Below are 18,090 nucleotides of genomic sequence, written 5' to 3'. Positions count from 1 at the left end.
TAACAGTGCGTGCGTGCGTGCGTGCGTGTCGACCGGCTTCGACCTCTCCGTCGAGGCCTGCAGGGAACCAGGACCAGGTGACCAGGACCAAGGTGAGCCAGCAGGTCACAGAGGAGTCAGAGCCACTGCTGACTACCTGCAGAGAGGGAGACAATCAATCATCAAAAGTAGTTGGATCCTTTTTATGCTGTAAAAGAGGCCAGTTCTGCTGATGTATTCTTTGATGCCTCTCGCAAAACCAAACAATTTTCCATGCTTCGTTACACTTTATTTTAGTGCTAAGCTGACACTGAGGTAAACATGTGACTAATGCTGCTGTCAAGTGGGAATAAAAGCAAGAGTGACTGCACGTTGTAAAATGAGAGACATTTTTATTGTATACATTTTTTCCGTGTGCGTGGTATTTATATCCTGTGTTGGGACACTAGCGTCAGTTAGAGGAATGAGTGAAAGGAAACACATACAATCAATCACAATAGTTTCACACCACTGAAAAGAAGATGTTATCAAAACATAAATAAGAAGCATTTGATATGATTGAAAGCTCCACAACATTCACTAAACTGACTTTGAAGCGAGATTGTAAAACTCTTCTTTTTCCAAGATCAAGAATGTACTTTCAAACATCCAGTTCAGAACATCCATGAAGATCACCAGTCACAATCAATGAAATAAAGACTCAGGGGTCCATTTCAACTGCATACATGTCTGAACAGACCTTATATATATATATATATATATATATATATATATATATATATAAATAATAGAGCACACAGGTCACAGGGTGCTGGTGGCTGCTGGTCCTCTTCTCTTCCTTTGTTCCTCCAACAGGAGAAGCCGGCTGTTGAAGGACAGCAGGAGGAACCCACGCTCCTCGTGGACCAACAGGAGCGTCTGCGTGTCCCCCCCCCCCCCCCCCCGCGTCTCCGGGAAGACGCCGGCCAGGCGGTGAACACACAGCTGACGGGATACATCCCACAGGCACGGGACCTGGAAGGGGTACGAGTAGATGAGCGGTACGCCCCCCGGAAGCCAAGTGCAAAGAGAAAATGCTACTTCAGAACTGCAACAATAGATAACAGTTATTACAGAGCAAACTTGCAAGGAAATGTGAGTACTCCATCAGCCTCTTCATAATGTGCCACTTAGTCAGAATACACAAGCACTCTGCCATATTGCTGTTACAGCACAAAACAAGGGGAATGTTTCTGTTCCAGGAGTTCTTCAAGAGGATAACGAGATAAAGCGTCCTGCGATGGCAGATGGTGTTTGAGCAGAAAGGCAGATGGAACATAAATCACTTTTAAAATATTCGTTATCTACAGAAAAGCCAAAGAGTAGGCGAACATGCGCAGAGCAACGAGGGTGAGAGGAGATGCTGCACAAGCACCAACGTCCTCGCATCCTTGCGTCAGGCTGAAGAAGAGCTGAAAGGCCTCCGATGATTGGCAGCGCAGCCTCCTTCCTCCGCAGTGATTACGGCGAGGTATCACCGGACCAATAAAACAACGATGGGGCTCTTCATTATTACATCACGTTTTAGTGCAGACATACACCTTCTTACCTTATCTCTGGAGTAGCTGAACTGCGGTGACGGGGGCCCGCGTGCCCCACGAGCCTACAGACCGGCTTCGACGTCACATGCGGGTTCCACAGCAAGACCTGGTGATCCGCACCGGCTGTGGCTGCAACCAATCACAACGTCTCCCGTTAGCAGAGGGGCTAAGTGCGTTACGCTAAACCAGCAATTAGTCGCCCAGAGGCCATTCAGTGTTCCGTATGAGATTAGATCCGTGCCTTAGATGGTGAAGGTGTTTGTTGCACTTGCTTTCATTTCAGGCTGAATAGAAACCACAGCGAGGATGAGCGCTCTCAGTAATACCCTGACGGTATATTATTATAATTTAATCCACCTATCAGATTGAGTCCCCGGTGGTGGTCCATGTCCCACACGCTGCTCTGTGTGATGAAAGAAGCGGCCCGTAGACTCCTGCTTCCCTTTTCCCTTCCATCCAATCAGCACGCCGCTCCGGTGCTGCAGGACACAACGGCGTCCAGCGAGTCCAGGTAACGCGCTGCAGGAGACGGAATGATGATGGACAAAGACAGTTGAATTAGTGAATGAATTAGTGAGTCTTTTTTCTTTTGTTTTTCTGCGGTGGCTGTCAGCATAATTGGAAATCTATCTAGCGTCTGCATGATGTTCAATGGAATCATCTGAAAGGACGGATCACATGATTAACCTTATTAACCTGCGTTGGTGATGCAAATTTCTAAAATGTCTGCATTTGATTTTAACTTTCTGTACAATCTTATTCTGAGGGAATAAATAACAGCCCCTCTGTGTGGAGCAACACATTTTGGTGATCTGCTCCTTCATCATGCTGATGTCAAAAAACGACCAGAAATCTAAAAGGACATCCACTCTCTCAATTGGCTGATAAATGTGCAATGACCGCTGTATAGTAAAGCAACCAATCCACAGAGCAGAGAATTAGGCCGCTTGGATTTCACTCACTCGCTGATCTTGCATCACCATTTGTCTCAATTAACACTTTTATTGAGAACATTTAAATTGTATGCAGCGTGTCTCCATTAGAGGCCTCTTTGCTTTCAAATACTGCACAAATAAGTGCGGCTGGAGAGGTGGCACGTGACAGTCGCAGGTCAAAGGTCAGCCACATTGCAAGGGCAAATAATTACGCCTGATTGCATTTCATACGCCGCGTCTTTTCTCCATTAAAAGATCAGTGGATTTTCAGACAGCGTCGCAATGACTCGTCATTGATTAATGAGGCCGTCTCTCTGAGTGACACAGACGGATAATAAATCACACTATCTGTGATACAGACACACAAACACAACATCTGCTTTAGCCAGTGCGGTAATGCCCCCCTTTCATTGCTGTGAGGTTAGAAATGAAAGAGCAACAGCGGGAGTCACTCTGTATCTAAATCAAAGCAAACCCCTTTCGTTCTGCAACAAATTGCTCCACATTTTGGCAGATTTTAGCGAGACACTGAGATTCATCCTGACTGTCCTTTTTCCTTTCTTTGATCACAACATCGTGTGGAAATGTTAATGCTTTTCTCCTTCGAGGACACACACTTCCTACAGCCCTCCTTTACTTGTCGTTACTGATCTGTTTCCATCCCAATTTTCTCTCACTTTTCCCCTCTCTCTTCCAAAGGCCTCTTCCACCATCCCCCTCCCCTCTCCCCCCCCCCTCCCCCAACTCCTCCCTGCTCTCCGGTGGCCCGTGAGCCTGAAGGTTTGGAGGTCTGGATAACCAGCCGTGTCTAATGGTATACAGCCCACTCACACTGCAGGGTGGGCAACTTCAAAAGAAAAGGCACCAGCCCCCCCCGCCCCCCCAGAGGTCCTTTCTCCAAACAAGACACGCAGCGTCGCCATCTCATGTTGATTCCCATGCATGCACACGCACAGCCTGCAAAATTTCCAATTGATGTTCTTTTTAATGTTTTGGCACTTACTCTTCTGTTTCCCTTTTCTTTTCTCCCCCCCCCCCCCGTTTTCCCATTTGTCGTGCTTATTTAAAATGGGCTTTATTCTTGCTTTCCTCTTTTATCAGGATCTCCCTTATCAGCCGAGCAGGGACTCTTCAGAGGGAGTTTATGCCAATGATGCAATTGAGAAACAACTAAGTGGCCTCTTTGTAACCCGGGCTGAGCTTAAGAAGGGAGTCTCACAAGGGGTCAGACCTCGAGCCTCGACGCCATAGTTCAACGCCTAGCTATGCAGGACTGTGGAATGGATGAATCAGGAGTCACCTGAGCCGTTGTCGTAGTGTCATTGAAAAAGTGAGCAGCCAGCGGTTCTCATCCCAGGTGTGAAGGTGAAAGTGTGCGTTTGTCGGCATCAGGTATCCTTGACACCCAGATTGTGTTCTTTGTTTTTGTTCTCTCTTGTTATCTGAGCCACGGGTTTTGTATCCTCGCTTTCATTGCGTCCGACTAATAACTCTCTTTTTGACCCGACGGCCCTGAGTGCAGAGAACCAGGAAGGAAAAACGGCAGCAGTCGGGGTCTCATTAGCCAACACGAAAGTCATTACAAAAAACGCCAGCTTTACCGTGTTTTATTAACATCGTCGGCTATTTCTCTCGGGCGCCTTCATGGGCGTAGACGTGCGAACACAGGAATTGGGGTGAAGACAGGACAACGGAGAGGCAGGGAAACAATTGCATGTTGATTGGGCTTTTCATGTGAGATGTGTTGAGAAATAAAGAGAAAGTTTTGGCTTGAGTTGGTGCGCTTGTACTTTTCCCACCTTTTCTAACCCAGGAGGGCGCGTGCCTCCTCGGTGTGTCACAGTGTGACAGGAGCCGTGCTTTCCTCGGACCAGCTCCTCCCATCGGACGATGTCCGCCGAATCCGAGTCCGCCCTCAGACTCTCGAACAGGGAGATCTGAGCGGAGGTCAAATGTAAGGCGGCGACCTGGGGAACGTACAAACACACAGAGCCATGGAAGGATCGACTGGTGACCGATGATGCAGAAAACGAAGACTCCTGTTCAGTGTAAAACCCACCCGTCCACCGATGTCCACCTATGCTGAGGACAGAGTGGTCCGGATCAGAGGGATCCACCCAATAGTCTAGACACCAGGGAGTAAACTTCAAACCCCAAAAAGAAGTGATGCATTTCAAAGGATTGATTATATCTTTATAGATATACGATAACTATACATGTGAATATAAAAGATATGTTACCTGTACTTTATGCTTGCACTCAAAGTCTTGTTTAAACAGAATGTCATAGAAACACACCTCCTTACTTGTGAAAGAAACAGCTATCTGGGTAAAAGGAAAGGGGGGGGGGGGATTAGATCATCTCATTAAAAATCAGAGAGCCACACAGGTAGAAATTTTAATTAACTATTATGAGATCATAATAACATTTCTGCTGACGGATAATTGATGCCCCCAATTCTTTGTCATCGCAAACCTGTTGATTAAAGAATTAGAAAGGAGAAAAAAATCAAGGAAAAGTGTGCAGATCAATAATTGATGTTTCTTTTTGTTTACCTCTGTGCAGTACAATATCTTCCCCAATATCTGGCACAATAACATTTTGTGCAAACCATTCAGGCCCAAAATTACAACCAGGACACCGATCAATCATTTTGCGGACTGACGTGGCTTTGCTGTCTCTTCTTTTCCCGAAATGAAAGTCACCTTGTGACTTGCACGTTGGGCAGCAGCAGCACCGCGTCTGTGACCCAGAGGTCTTTGGGTCACAGTCGATGTGTGTGCAGCAGGGACATGTCTTCTGTGTCCCACACCACACCAGCACAGTTCCCCCTTTGCTGACAGACAGATACTGACCTGAACTCTGCAGGTACAACACCTGGGGACACCAGGGGACACAACAAAACAACATTTGACCCGGACAAATCGGATTTGGCCGAGCAGCAAAAAAAAAGATAGAGTTTCTGCTTGTGCAACATTTTTGTAAAATTGACCTTCTCAGAGGAGCGTCGATGCTCTTTGTGATGCGGCTTGTGACATTCTAGTGTGACATTAATTAGTCAAAGAGAGGCTGGAGCCTTCAAGAATAAAACAACTGTGTCTTTGATGGGGATCTTTGGTAATAAAACCGCATTTGAAATACCAGAATCGATGTCTAGAATAACTTCCCTGTTATTGGTGCACGTTCCCCGGTGCAGAAACTAATAAAACAAGAAGGATTAATGAATGATGGCGTTTTATTGGCGGGGCGAGGAGAAGAAGAAGAAAGGCTTGAGCTGACTGTGTATGAAGAGACATCGAATATCGTTAATGAAAGAATAGGGTTTATTAACACTTCTAGAAGAGAGGTCAGGGCTTAGATTTACTATCAATGTAATTACTGCACACTGTTTCACTCTCACAGCCATCTGCAAACTCGTATTCATCTCTAATTATTCTGATTATCTATCAATCAACTACTGGTGAGTCGCTGCGACGATGAGAATCGTTCCGTGGCGACTTTTGCTCTCATCGCCTTTCACCTGCTGTAAATTGCTTGAATTGTTATTTTTATTCAAACTGACATTTAGTGCAAATGAACATTCGGTTGGACGTGTCTTTGTGATAAGCCATTAGCAGGATTGTTTTCGTGAGACTTGAACACCTGCTGACGTTTTTTTTTTTTTTAAGTCACGGAAGCGTTAATTATTAAACGCTAACACATACTGCTTTTGTGCCGGTACGACCTTTGCTTTCTCCTAGTTCTATTTTGGTCTCCCACCCCTGATTGGATTAGCTGGCTCTATAGCGGCTTCGCTAACCAGCAAGTCAATATCTACCTGCCGTTTGGTGATGGGAAGGAAGTGCGAGGTTTATTGGGCCGTTTGCATATTTTGCATAAACCCTGCCTGAGTTGTGCCACTCTTTACTGACATGGTTTCCCACTGCAATTATTCTTCTAAGCCCCATTAGTCTCTGTTCCTGTTTAAGGCTGCCACAGCTAAAGGGTTCCAAACCTTCAAGCCATTCTGAAAACAACATCCTGACATTTTGACATTCTCAGGATTGAACGATTAAAGTGGTGAGCCATCACTTTCTCGACAGCAGTAGGCACTTCATGCCGGCCGCTTAATTTACATATTAATTGATAGATGTTAAACTCAAAAAAGGTCCAAAGCCATTTATCTGGACCATTTTGATGAGAGGGCCGTAATACCTTCGAACCTTCCTCGCACAATGTTTAATAATGTGGAATTCCACCTAGTCAGCAGAGTCATGGATTCATCCTCGTCAGTCAATGTCAAAATGTTTTTCCGATAACGTGATGCAGTAGATTTAAAAAAAAAGGCAACAGGTTCCATCCATCACAGCAAACTCTTCCTCTACGAAGCCCCCTGCGAGGTCGCAGACCTTTTACCTTCTGAACCGGGTGTCTGTGTGGACAGGTCAACGTGCGTGGTGGCTTCCAGGGAGGAGGCCTGCTCTTCTTTACTTTATCAGAAAGGTGCAGCAGCAGAAAAGAACACAGGCCCCCCCCAGGCGACGCGTCCCCCTCCCTCCACGCCGTGGATGTCCCGCTCGACAACCACGCTGTCAAATAGGAGGCCGCACTCCTCCTTGGATCCTCGGCCCACCGATGACCAGGAGAGGTTGATGAAGTCCGTCCTGGACAAGGAGCGGGGCGCACCGGACGGGTCCTACGGGAAACAGAGTCTCTGATCTTTGAGGTAGTTCTTATGGGACCGGACGGTCTGGTACTATGGGGATGCTGCTGGTTTACACACATGCAGAACAAACTCAAACACTTCCAGTGTAAATGAACTGTGTTGTGAAAAGGATGGATAAACTGAACCAAAAAAAAGAAAACGCTCACGAGGAAGAGGCCCCGCAGCTTTCTGTAGTCCTCAATGTTCATCCTGCTCTCCAGTTGAGCCACCTCCATCTTTGTTCCCATGGTTACAGCTTAGACCTGTCAATCACTCAGCGCACGCACACGCACACACACACAAAACATACGAGACAAGGTCAGGAAGGTAACGCACGCTACGCGTGTGATTCGGTCTCTCATTTCCAAGTGCTACAGGGCAAAACAAGATGTTCCCCGCCCGAATAATCCATCAGAAACCATCTACTGCATATCTGTTCACAGCAGGTTGTCATGTCCCCGTAATCACACGGCAGTCACAGCAGCACATTTCTTTTGTTGGCTCCATCCACATGTCCGTGTTGGATGGTGTTCAGAGGTCTTCCACCTCTCCCACCTCGCTTAAAGGCTTTCAAAGGTGGGTGAATAGGTCCCCATGTGGTGTCTTGGAGAGGGCATTGATATGTCAGGTAATAACATACCGCAGTTGTGACCAGCCTAAATAAAAAGCTAGAATTTGTCAAATAATAAAAATTTTAAAAAAAAACAGAACAAAAGCTTGTTGGATGTCCAAGAGAGAAATGTGCGAAAGCTTCATGAGACACAACAGAGGGAATATGACAGCAAACACTCTCCGTTTCATTCTCAGCGCGACACAAACGTTCGGGAGACAAATTCATTGGAAGTGGCATCAAAGTGAGTCAGATGACAGGTGGTGTAACGAAAGCAAAAACCAACGCTTTGCTGCAGCAATATCTTCTTCAACAGCGCTGATATCTACAGGATCCTGGAATGATGATGATGATGATGCTACAAGCTGCTTGTTCCTCCCTCACTGAGAGCTAAACACTCGACTCTTTGCTGTCCCGGCTCCTAAATGGTGGAACGAGCTCTCTGATGACATCAGGACCGCAGAGAGCTTTTTACATCTTCAAACTAAAGACACACCTCTTCAGACTAAAAACACTAACACATTGTAGCACCGAAATTGCTCTCGTCTATAGCAAGTTGTAAACTTGATGAAATTGCACTTTGTATCCTTACGGTTGAAATTCAGTTATTGTAAATTCACTTATTGTAAGTGGCTTTGGATTAAAGCGTCAGCTAAGTGGCATGTAATGTAATAACACAAGTCTTTAAAATGGAATAATATGATATTGTGGCGTCGGTGTCTGTCGGCAAACAAAGCCACTCACCAGACTCTCTTCTTCCTAAACGGCCCCTTCAGGTCCAGCCGACTCTCAGAGCTGTCCGTCACTGCAGGATCTCTATCTGGGGTTTATTAAAGTTGCACAGAATATCACACACACAGCAGTCAAACTGTCCACAAAAATAAAAGCTTTCTCAACACGAGGCTGTAACGGCAGAATGACAGGCGCCCGGCCTGCCAGCATCACTGTCAAGTCAGCTGTTGCCTTTCCAGTGTGCACACACACACACACACACACAGGCTTTAGTCAAGCAGGTTTTTTTTTTGGATTAGTCAAGTCCACGCAATAGAGCTGAACACACAGTTTCCCGGTTAATAACCAATTCAAAACTTACCAAGACGACTAATTTCCTCCTCTCGGTACACACTGGAGATCCACAGAGTCCCCCGTGCTCAGAGGTGCTGAAACGCATTTATTAAATGGATGACATTTCCCAGAAATCCCCCGTCTGCAGTCGCCTCATCTGGGCCTTGGTCTGATCCGTGGGAGCTTCTCTTAGTCCAAAAGGTTTGTCTCAGCCAGCGATAGAACTGCTTCAGCAACGCACACACACACACACACAGTCGATTCATTTCTTTTATTATCCCTCAGTCTCAACGTTTCCTGGCAACCAAGTAGTCAAAAAGAGTTGTTTGTGAGTCCGGGCCCCACCGCCTGCATGTAACACAACGTGTTGTTCATGTGCGTGTGGCCTCTATTCACAGATTAGACACCGGAGAGAAAATAATCTGTGTGAAGTACAGCACCAACCCACACACACACACACACACACACACACAGACACACACTATTGCTCCAGCAACATCAATCACAACAACATTAGTATTCTACAGCCACTCATAGAAGTAGAAAAGTATTGATGTGAACCTGGAAAATAAACTACGCACCAGCCAAAGCTTTATGAGGCCATTGAAATGCCTTTGAGAGGACTTCCCGTGGGTCACTCGTAGCAACACACACAACAATAGAGGGGAAGAAGCCTCCCGTGGACAAATGGATTGCCAGTGCGACTGCGAGCACGAGAGCGGATCAAAGCTGTACGTCAGGCCGATGTTATCATCCCGCTCGCTGCCTGCTGCTTCGGTGACCACGGCCGAGCCCCGCCACTGACTTAATGGCCTGGAATAACTTGAATTAGCAGATTACAGCGGTCGTCACCATTGACAGGATGAGAAAATTTGGCCTCGGCGATTTCAATAATAAAGCTTTAAAAATTAACGCCATCACAATTGGATTACAGTGGTGCATGTAAGAGACAGCACAGAGCCCAAAATAGCCCTGCGCAAATCCACCGTGCAAAATCTACTATTATACAGGGAGAAGAATGAAGTTGCTGGAACGTAAGGGAAGGGAGGGGAGGGGGAGGAGGGGTGGGGGGGGGATCTCAGCACTGAGGAGAAAGAGGTGCACGCGCTGAAAGAGAACACGAGGCCAACTGAGCGGAAATGAAGGACTCTCGTACGACAACGCGAATCTCAACCTTCGAAATCTTCTACCACTGACTGAACAACAAAGACAAAACAAACAAAAAAGCTTTTTCAACAGACTTATTTTAAAGAGTTTCTTGAGAGGTTTTATTTCCATTTGGTTCAAGTAGTTTATTTGTGGCCATTGCAGAAAAAGACAGAAAGAGAGAGAAACGATACATTCATTGTCCAGATACATTTGTTTAAACAAAGTGAAGAATCAATTATTCATGATTTGCTGCTGAAAAATCCAGGATAAATAAATACATCATTAACCATCAATTTAGGATTGTGTAGTTTCTTTGAGTTGCAACAAATTTCCAGTTCAAGTGTTACCTCGCAAATTATTATTCAAGTTCAGTCACTTCTTCTGTTGATGCTTCCTTTTCCAAACCCAGTGAGAAATGACTTTAAACTACTTCTGAACATGGACCTGAGCCCCATTTACAAAAGGGGAAGAAAAAAAACTATTTAGCCAGCAACAATGCACAAAAACATGAATTTATTTAACGTTTTCCTGGTGAAAATACCTCCAAGCACTTCGGTTCGGTTAGAATCCTTTAAGTTAAACATTCAGAGAAGGATTGAACGGCTCACGCCTCGTCCCACAAGATCGTTTAAAGAAAAGACAACGTGCAAAACGTCACCCAAGGTCATCGCATCTATGCGTGGGAGACCACAGATTGTTAGTGGACAGTAAATGTGACGACTTGAGAGACATTTCTGAAACTAAAGTGAAAAGGAGGTGCAGTGCGTGATCAAACAGTGCAGGAAGAAGAAGGCAAATATTGAACACAGTTACTGCAGATCTTTTTCCTGAGAGATTTAACTCAAATTTGAATTCAGCTGATAGAGGCAGGACATAGTTTGCCAAGTATATAATACCACCGCATGGATCAAGATTATGTTTGAACAAGAACAATTATAATAAAACCGGTGCAAAAAATTGCAAAAATGTTAGAAGATGGAATACCACTTATTTTTCTTTTTAAAACTTTATCAATTGCTTTTAAAAAGGACATGGCAGATAATCTCATTTTTCAAAACTTTTTCCAGAACTACCCAGCACTGAAGTGAGGGGGGAATGTATAACGGAACCAAGAAATATCTACTTGAGAATCTGATAAGAGAACAACATAAAAGAGAATTAAAAAAATCCCTGGCAATTACCGTCAAACTGATCTGCTTTGAACCTCAAACTACCTGATCTCCCCTCAAAGCCACAGAATTATAAATTATACAGCCCAAAATAAGAAAATGTCTTTGCAAATTACAAAGCCTCATATCACCTATTCTCTAATAAAATACGCCTGTGTGTGTGTGCGTGTGTGTCCTCTCGGGGGGGGCTACACCAGGGTCTTGAAGGCCTGCAGAATCATGTTGGTTTGGTGGGTGAGCCGGTTGGCGCTGACAAAGACGTTTATCACGCTGGAAACAACCGTGACAGAGACACAAGGACACACGAGTCAAGCATACAGCAAAGGAACCGTGGCAACAATATTGGGATTGATCCGAGAAAACACTTTGATCTGGCTGCAGTGGAGAGAATGTCAGAGATGCAAACCAGCGTGAATCCACAGGAAATGGGTCAAGGGAATTATGCAGCGATGGAGGATTTGGAGGAAGCGGGCCTGTGATCAAACGACAACCATTTATACGGCAGTGACAGAGTGTCTGTGTGTGTGTGTGTGTGTGTATGTGTGTGTTGAGTGGGGCTGGTATGTGCCGTTGCAGCCTTTAAATGTGTCTGAAGCGGTGTCTGTGCAAGCGAAAAGGACGACGAGGGAGAAAGAAGAGAATGAACTGGAAACAGTGTCATACTTTCCGTCTCTGAAGTAGGTTTTGAGAGTGACGCTGAAGCTCTTGGAGTATTTCACAAACTCTTTCTTCTGCTGTTCCAGCGCCTGACCAACAAAATACAGGCAGCCTTTAAGCCCCACGTAGACACCACGTTAGTGCCAACACATTGGTTGTCGTCTTTGTGTGTCTACTGACCCGTCTGTTCTGATACTGGTACTTCCTGAAGACCGTGTTAACCGTGTCTAGCAGCTCCTTGATGGCACTGGCGATGTCTCTGAGGAGGACACACACACACACACACACAAATAAGGGGCACGGTAAACGTTATGTCTGAATCTGTGGGTTCCCTTTCTTCCACTTGTCTCACAAGCAAGCTTTCACCTTCAACTTTTTCTCCTGGTGTGCACTCAAAATCTGCTGTTTCATAACTTTCCATTTTTCAGCGTTCCTTTGGAATTGACTTTATTTTCTAAGCCCTCCGCTGGGTAAGTTCTTAAGCAGTGACTCGCTAAGAGTATTGAATTCTAACAAAAATAATGGCAAAGTGGGCCAGGAAAATGAAACTTTAACATGTTTGTGTGTGTGTGTGTGTGTGTGTGTGTGTGCGTGCATGTGTGTTTATTGAGTGCGATGAAGAAAAAGGTAAAATGGTTTTTCACTAATGATCCACAACAAAAAGATCATCTTCTTAATTTGGGTCACAACCTCTTTGAGTTTTTTTGAGACATTATTTTGAAACGCGGCTGATCCCAAGGTTGCAAAATGCCCAAAAGAACTATTGAAATATTTAAACTTGTGTTTGTCCCATTGTGCTGCACACAGTGAATTTACCTACTGGTGTCTTCTCTTTGACTTTGTAATCAACTGTCCCACAGAAAATCCTTTGGTTTTCACGCAATGAGGCTGTTCATTACAAAGATGCACACTATATTTAATCTCCCGCCTTGGGTCCCAGACAATTAATGCACAAAAAAAGATTTCAAATCACACTGGAAAGGTTGGCAGAAGTCATCTATAGACAATTCCTGGCAATGTTTACAATTAGCACAGGAGGTTAGGCCTGTATCTCATATGGAATTAAACCTGGTGTACGATGCACTCACGACGCGCTGTCTTACTTGATACTCTGCAGGAAGCCTACTCGGTCATTGATCTCCTCTGGTATGGTGCTCAGGATGTGTTTCAGAGCTCGGGCTCTCTCGTTCAGCTCCTGGAACTCTGGCTCTCGCCTGTCAATCGTGAACTCTGAAAGGCACAACGGAGGAAGAGGTAAGTACAGCTCACGCGCGTGCAAATAGACTTCAGGTGACACTGAAATTAAGCAATTAATAATGGTGGTCCACAGTGAGGATGTATAAGGTCAATACGGGCTAATGCGTAAATGCGAGAACACAAGTAAAGGGTGTTGAAGTTCCTCGACTGGAGAGGGGATTGAGGCCAAACTTGGGCCGCAGCATGCAGGTGGTGCATTTAAAATCCATCTCAAGGGTGTGAATTCATTAACACCATCAATCACTGTACACCGCACAAGGATTTCAATTAAAGACGGAAAGGAGGGAACACTTGAGACCGGCGAGAGCGGGTTATTTGTGGAGAAACAGCTCCCCCCAGTGGAGGATCGGTCGGATGCAATTAATGTGGCCTCCTGGTCATTGAGGGACTGTGGAAGTCATGCCGGTCCTCTTGTACCTCCCCGCCTCTCTCTGCATGTTCACCGGGCCTCTTACCTTCCACGTCGTCTGCAGCCATGCGAAGCAGAGACTCGTTGTAGTCAATTTTTACGTTCTTCTTCTCCAGTATTTTCATAACGATGTCCTGGGTCAGACCGGGGTTCTCCTTCTCTGCCTTGAAAACAGAAAGACAAAAGTCCGCACTCGTCCTCTGTGGCATTGAATCTATCAACTCCATAAATCAGAGAGAGAGGATTTATGACTTATGATAATTAGGAGCTTAGTTATTTTTTTACCTTTATAATGGCTGCTCTCAAGGTCTGTGCCGCTGATAAGTTTACTTTCTCCAACTGCAGGTTGTAAAGCACAGACACACAAACATCAGCAATAAAACACACACACACACACACACAGCTTCCTTCTTGTCATGGCCTCCATGTCCTGAAATGTAATTCTGCAGATAGTACATACGAGCCCGGAATGGTGCAACATGCAAGGAGGACACTATGCTATTGTGTTGTGAAGCGCTGTGTCTCCGTCCACACATTGAAGTCTATTACTTCTTTAGACTTTTGAAACTTTTATGGACATGGGAAATAATTACACTATCAGTAAGAACAACCCATCACTGACCCGAGGGGGGAATTATATGAATGAAGAAATATCGACTATACTGAGAATATGATAAAAGAACAACATAAAAGAGTATAAAAGATCCCTGGCAATTACTGTCAAACTAATCTGCTTTGAACCTCAAACTACCTGATCTCCCCTCAAAGACACAGAATTATTAATAATGAAATGCCTTTTCAAATTACAAAGCCTCACATCACCTATTCTCCAATGGAAATATATTTGTGCGTGTGAGTGTGTGTGTGTATGTGTCTTCTCTGGCTGCTACACCACAGACTTGAAAACCCACAGTATGGTGTTGGTCTGTGTGAGAGCTGGTTGGTGTTGTCAAACCATAAGGACTTAGAAATATAGCGTGCGCCGTTTCTCTGGCTGATGTTATTACGATATCCCAGGAATCCTCACTTAGTCAAAGTCAGAGACATTGCCTTGAAATGGAGACTAACTAAAAGTGAAAAGATCATGCGTGAGATGAGGCTTTAGTTTTGAGCAGCTTAAACTTACTTTTGGCATTTAATGTTTTATTGGAGCACGGCCACAGAGGAAATTAGGGTAGAGAAGAAAGGGGAGTGCGTGGTCAGCATCACAAAGTCACGGGCCAACGGGGGCTCAGCGAAACAACTTCTCAAGGCCAAAGTTGGCAGTGGTTTTTGTTTGGTGTTTAGTTACACATGTGTGTTAATTAAACATCAGTGCATTTTTAAGAATTTCCTTCCTCCATTTGTATCTGTGATATTTGTCCATGTTTCAGAATGCGCTGTGAGGCTGCACTAAATGCTAATCAACATGCTAACATGCGCACAATGGAAATGCTGGGATGCTGAAGTTTAGAAGGTGCATGCCAACATTTGTTGACCTAGCACTAATCACGGAGTAACCTTGGAGCAGAGGAATGTCAGTCTGGCAGCTATTTTGACATAAATCAAACTACTGGATAAAACTACATTTGGTTTTAATTATGACGCTAGAAGAAAAGGTCAAGTGAGCAACGTTTTCACATTTCCTTCTTTTGGCAAACAGGAATATTGACATCAAAAGTAAGTTCACAGCAAACCATCCAATATATAATATATGAGATGTTTTAATAAAAACTGAAAAAAGTCCATCCCATGAACTGTTGAACCTCGCGCAGAATCAAATTACCAGTAAAGCTGCACCAGCTTTTTCATCAAACACACTTTGAGACCTGAATATTTAACATGTATCCACATTTCTTTTTTTTGTTACTTAAACTGAAACTGTGCATTCCTCACCTGGTTAAAGACGGGATACATCACAGTGTAGAGAGCCATAGAGACTATTGAGGCAGCGTCGGCTTCATTCTTCATGTTGTCCATGGTCATCCTGGACCAATCAATGGCTCTTTGTTTGCGTGCTTGTCCACCGATGCCAGTTTCACCTCATTCAATCACGCTGGCAGAATGAGAGCAGGCGAAGACCTGAAGAAGAAGCAGCAGGGAAAGGTGAAGAAGGGGGAAGAGATTGATGGAAGTGACAAGAGTATAGGGATTAAACGAAAGCTACACATCGAATCATGGTCAGAAATCTAGTTTAATCGGTTCGAATGTTCCTGCATTGAAAAGAGTGGGCAGGAGATGCGGTGAGTCAAAGATGGAATAAACTCACGAAATACATTCTAATGAGTCCAACTATTCAGCAGCTTTATTGTTCCCAGAAAGCCTTTCTCTCGCAGACAGGATCGCCGCGTTATGTGTGCACCTTGCTGCTCCAATGGGTTCAATGGTGACAGAACTGGCATGAGTCATACCTCAATAGGGAACACCCTCTTCAGCATTATTGCTGTAATAAAAATATCACAGCTATAAATATAGATTCAGGAGTTTTTAGACGCTTGTCGTAAGGAAGCAGCGAATCCCGGGGGTGAAAATAAGAGGGACATATCTTCTGTTCTTGTGTGTTCTGGCTCTCTCTCTCTCTCTCTCTCTCACCTCCAGGACCAGTTCTTTCTCTGCCATTGTTTGGTGTACGACACGTTTAGATGATCTAATATGACGCCGTTCTGCTCATCATAGAACACAATTGAAAGCAGGGATGGTACACTCACTTTTAATACCAGGTCAGGCCTTGATGCGCGCACCTCCTCGCTCTGCCTCCAGTGAGTCGCTACGCGAGAACCTGGCGGTGGATTTATAGTCCTCTCCAACCGCAACCGAGAGGGCACTTCACTTTACTACTGGCTTTATTATTCCCCCTGGCAATACCCACTTCTACACCCTCGGCAATTGTACCATTTATTTTTTTATCGCGGTTAATTTATTTACTTCATTAAAAACTGCTGTTGCTATTGACGGTGGATCGACTATTCTAAAAACAGCAGCTTGGTTGGAAACGGGAAGAAACGGAAAGTGACATCGTAGGCTTAAAAATAGAATCAGTGATGGGTGTGGTCAAAGGTTCATTCACCACACCCAACCGTGATGTCACAGGGTCCTGAGTACTGCTGTAAATCCCTGCAGCGAGGCGAGGAGCCGAGTTAGTCTTTAAGTTAGGCATTAAAACAATAAAAGGGCCGTGTTTAGCACACTGTTAATGACAAGTCAGAGATTAAATGTTTAATCACTTCGACTTGGTTTCAAATGCTTCATAACTCTTGCTTCCAAGATGATACAAAATAAATATGGAGTTTCATAGCAAAGTCCCTACAAATTTGTAATTATATTTAGACCTGGTTTTTCCTTGGCCCTACGGTTCCATATAAATACACTTGTAACTTTGATATGAACCAAATAAACACATGTGCTTGGTATTTTGGGGAAAATAAAATTGGTAAATTGAGGATAAACCTTTTTGGGTATTTCCTGTGCAGACTAAAACTAGATGAGCCATTTTGGACAAATTCTAAATAAGGGCGAGAAGTGTGTCAATTAGACAATTAGTGCAATCCTAAGACACAATTGCGGTTGTGTCAAAACATAATCAAGTTCAAATCGGTTTTACTACAAGTAACCTTTGATACAACTTCACCCCATTAGACAGTTAAAGTCATCAACCACAGGGTGTGATAGATAATCGTGAGGAGTACACTGCGTTGTATGGATTTGTGCCTACAACAAGTTTCGGTTATTGTGCATTTTGGCTCACCGAAATGGAACAGATTTAAATGAATAAATGTATTAATTACACCTTTGCTTTAAGCTAATCTGGTCTAACGTCTGGCAGTGGTGGTGTCAACCAAACTTTCGCAGGCTTCTTCCTGAAATGTTTCGGCAATTCTGGTGCGAGTAAGATCACGGAAGTTAGGAGACTGTTTGACTTGCAACCGACATCTTCCATCTTCATTATTTACACCAACCTTTGTGTTGGCCGGAGGTAAAGTGACCGCGATGCGAGGCGATGCTGTGGCGCCTTAAGCAGCTGTAACATTACCCCCCCAACAAGTGGGTCACAATTTGAAAGAAGTAAACATGTTACCACCAATGGTGCTGGAGAGGGCTTGCGGTCAGAGACACTTACCGGGGGGGGGGGGGAGGAAGGGAGGCTTTTCCCGCGTGGAGACAAGCCAGGAGGTGGATGATATGATGAAGAATATCAGGTAGTGTCGGGGCTAACATAAGATTAGCAGTTTACAGCAGGTGATCAACTCCGCCCTAAGCTAACTAACTGTTAGCTCTCGGTCGCTAGCTGGCTAAGTGTCTAATGGCAACAACAACAAAAAACATCAGTCATATAAAAAGAGGTGCTACGATTGTTTGCTATCAGGACTCCTCTTGTTGTGGTTGTTGTCTTATTCAGGAAGTTTCCTGGCCGACAAAGCTGAAGACCAGAGTCCCGGGGTGGGCGGTGTCGCGTGCTGCTCGTCGGTATCGCCGCAGAGGCTGTTTGTAGTTCTTTCGTTAAAACTACGTCATACTTCGTCATTGCAATGGCCACCGAAACAGACTTCAAATCCCAAAAAGGATCGGGACAGTTGGTGCATTTTGTGACGCTTTCGTGGGCAGACATACGCACCAGTA

At 44.7% G+C, this 18,090-nt stretch overlaps 2 protein-coding genes across 7 annotated transcripts; both read right to left on the bottom strand.

The window, feature by feature from the left end:
* Positions 1-357: 357 nt before the first annotated feature.
* On the bottom strand, positions 358-9,103 carry LOC119222533 (uncharacterized). 4 transcript variants are annotated; one of them, XR_009955908.1, is made up of 5 exons: positions 8,882-9,103; positions 7,346-8,608; positions 4,554-7,169; positions 4,294-4,461; positions 358-993 (listed from the first exon to the last, which is right to left on the bottom strand). XR_009955908.1 is itself a non-coding variant. In XM_062561106.1 (3 exons), the coding sequence occupies exons 1-3, from the start codon at positions 7,424-7,426 to the stop codon at positions 781-783; spliced, it is 918 nt and encodes a 305-aa protein (XP_062417090.1). In that variant the 3' UTR covers positions 358-780. The 4 variants fall into 4 exon arrangements, 1 of the variants encoding a protein (XP_062417090.1); XR_005120798.2 differs by having other exon boundaries at positions 4,294-7,169; positions 7,346-7,441; positions 8,533-8,608; XR_009955907.1 differs by having other exon boundaries at positions 4,294-7,169.
* Positions 9,104-10,119: 1,016 nt separating this feature from the next.
* Positions 10,120-17,949, bottom strand: pdcd10a (programmed cell death 10a). 3 transcript variants are annotated; one of them, XM_037462639.2, is made up of 8 exons: positions 17,591-17,949; positions 15,370-15,555; positions 13,780-13,833; positions 13,541-13,658; positions 12,932-13,058; positions 12,009-12,087; positions 11,835-11,917; positions 10,120-11,441 (listed from the first exon to the last, which is right to left on the bottom strand). In XM_037462639.2, exons 2-8 carry the CDS (start codon positions 15,457-15,459, stop codon positions 11,360-11,362), a joined length of 633 nt encoding a protein of 210 aa, XP_037318536.2. In that variant the 5' UTR covers positions 15,460-15,555; positions 17,591-17,949; the 3' UTR covers positions 10,120-11,359. The 3 variants fall into 3 exon arrangements, with proteins under 3 accessions (XP_037318536.2, XP_037318517.2, XP_037318527.2); XM_037462620.2 differs by lacking the exon at positions 17,591-17,949 and adding an exon at positions 17,430-17,449; XM_037462630.2 differs by lacking the exon at positions 17,591-17,949 and adding an exon at positions 15,743-15,761.
* Positions 17,950-18,090: the final 141 nt, after the last annotated feature.

Source organism: Pungitius pungitius, chromosome 3 (genome assembly GCF_949316345.1).
Source record: "Pungitius pungitius chromosome 3, fPunPun2.1, whole genome shotgun sequence".
NCBI lineage: Eukaryota > Metazoa > Chordata > Actinopteri > Perciformes > Gasterosteidae > Pungitius > Pungitius pungitius.
Note: the sequence above shows the minus strand (reverse complement) of the source record. Positions and strands in the feature narration are given on the sequence as shown.

Coding starts and splice junctions, on each gene's coding strand:
- LOC119222533 (XM_062561106.1), bottom strand. CDS start 7,426: ATGGGAACAAAGATGGAGGTGGCTCAACTGGAGAGCAGGATGAACATT. Junction 4,462..6,889: donor ACAGACACCCGGTTCAGAAG/GTAAAAGGTCTG, acceptor TACGTTCCCCAG/GTCGCCGCCTTACATTTGAC. Junction 994..4,293: donor GCCCTCCTGGGTTAGAAAAG/GTGGGAAAAGTA, acceptor TACCCCTTCCAG/GTCCCGTGCCTGTGGGATGT.
- pdcd10a (XM_037462639.2), bottom strand. CDS start 15,459: ATGACCATGGACAACATGAAGAATGAAGCCGACGCTGCCTCAATAGTC. Junction 12,088..12,931: donor GGCTTCCTGCAGAGTATCAA/GTAAGACAGCGC, acceptor TGTCCTCCTCAG/AGACATCGCCAGTGCCATCA. Junction 11,918..12,008: donor ACCAGTATCAGAACAGACGG/GTCAGTAGACAC, acceptor TTTGTTGGTCAG/GCGCTGGAACAGCAGAAGAA.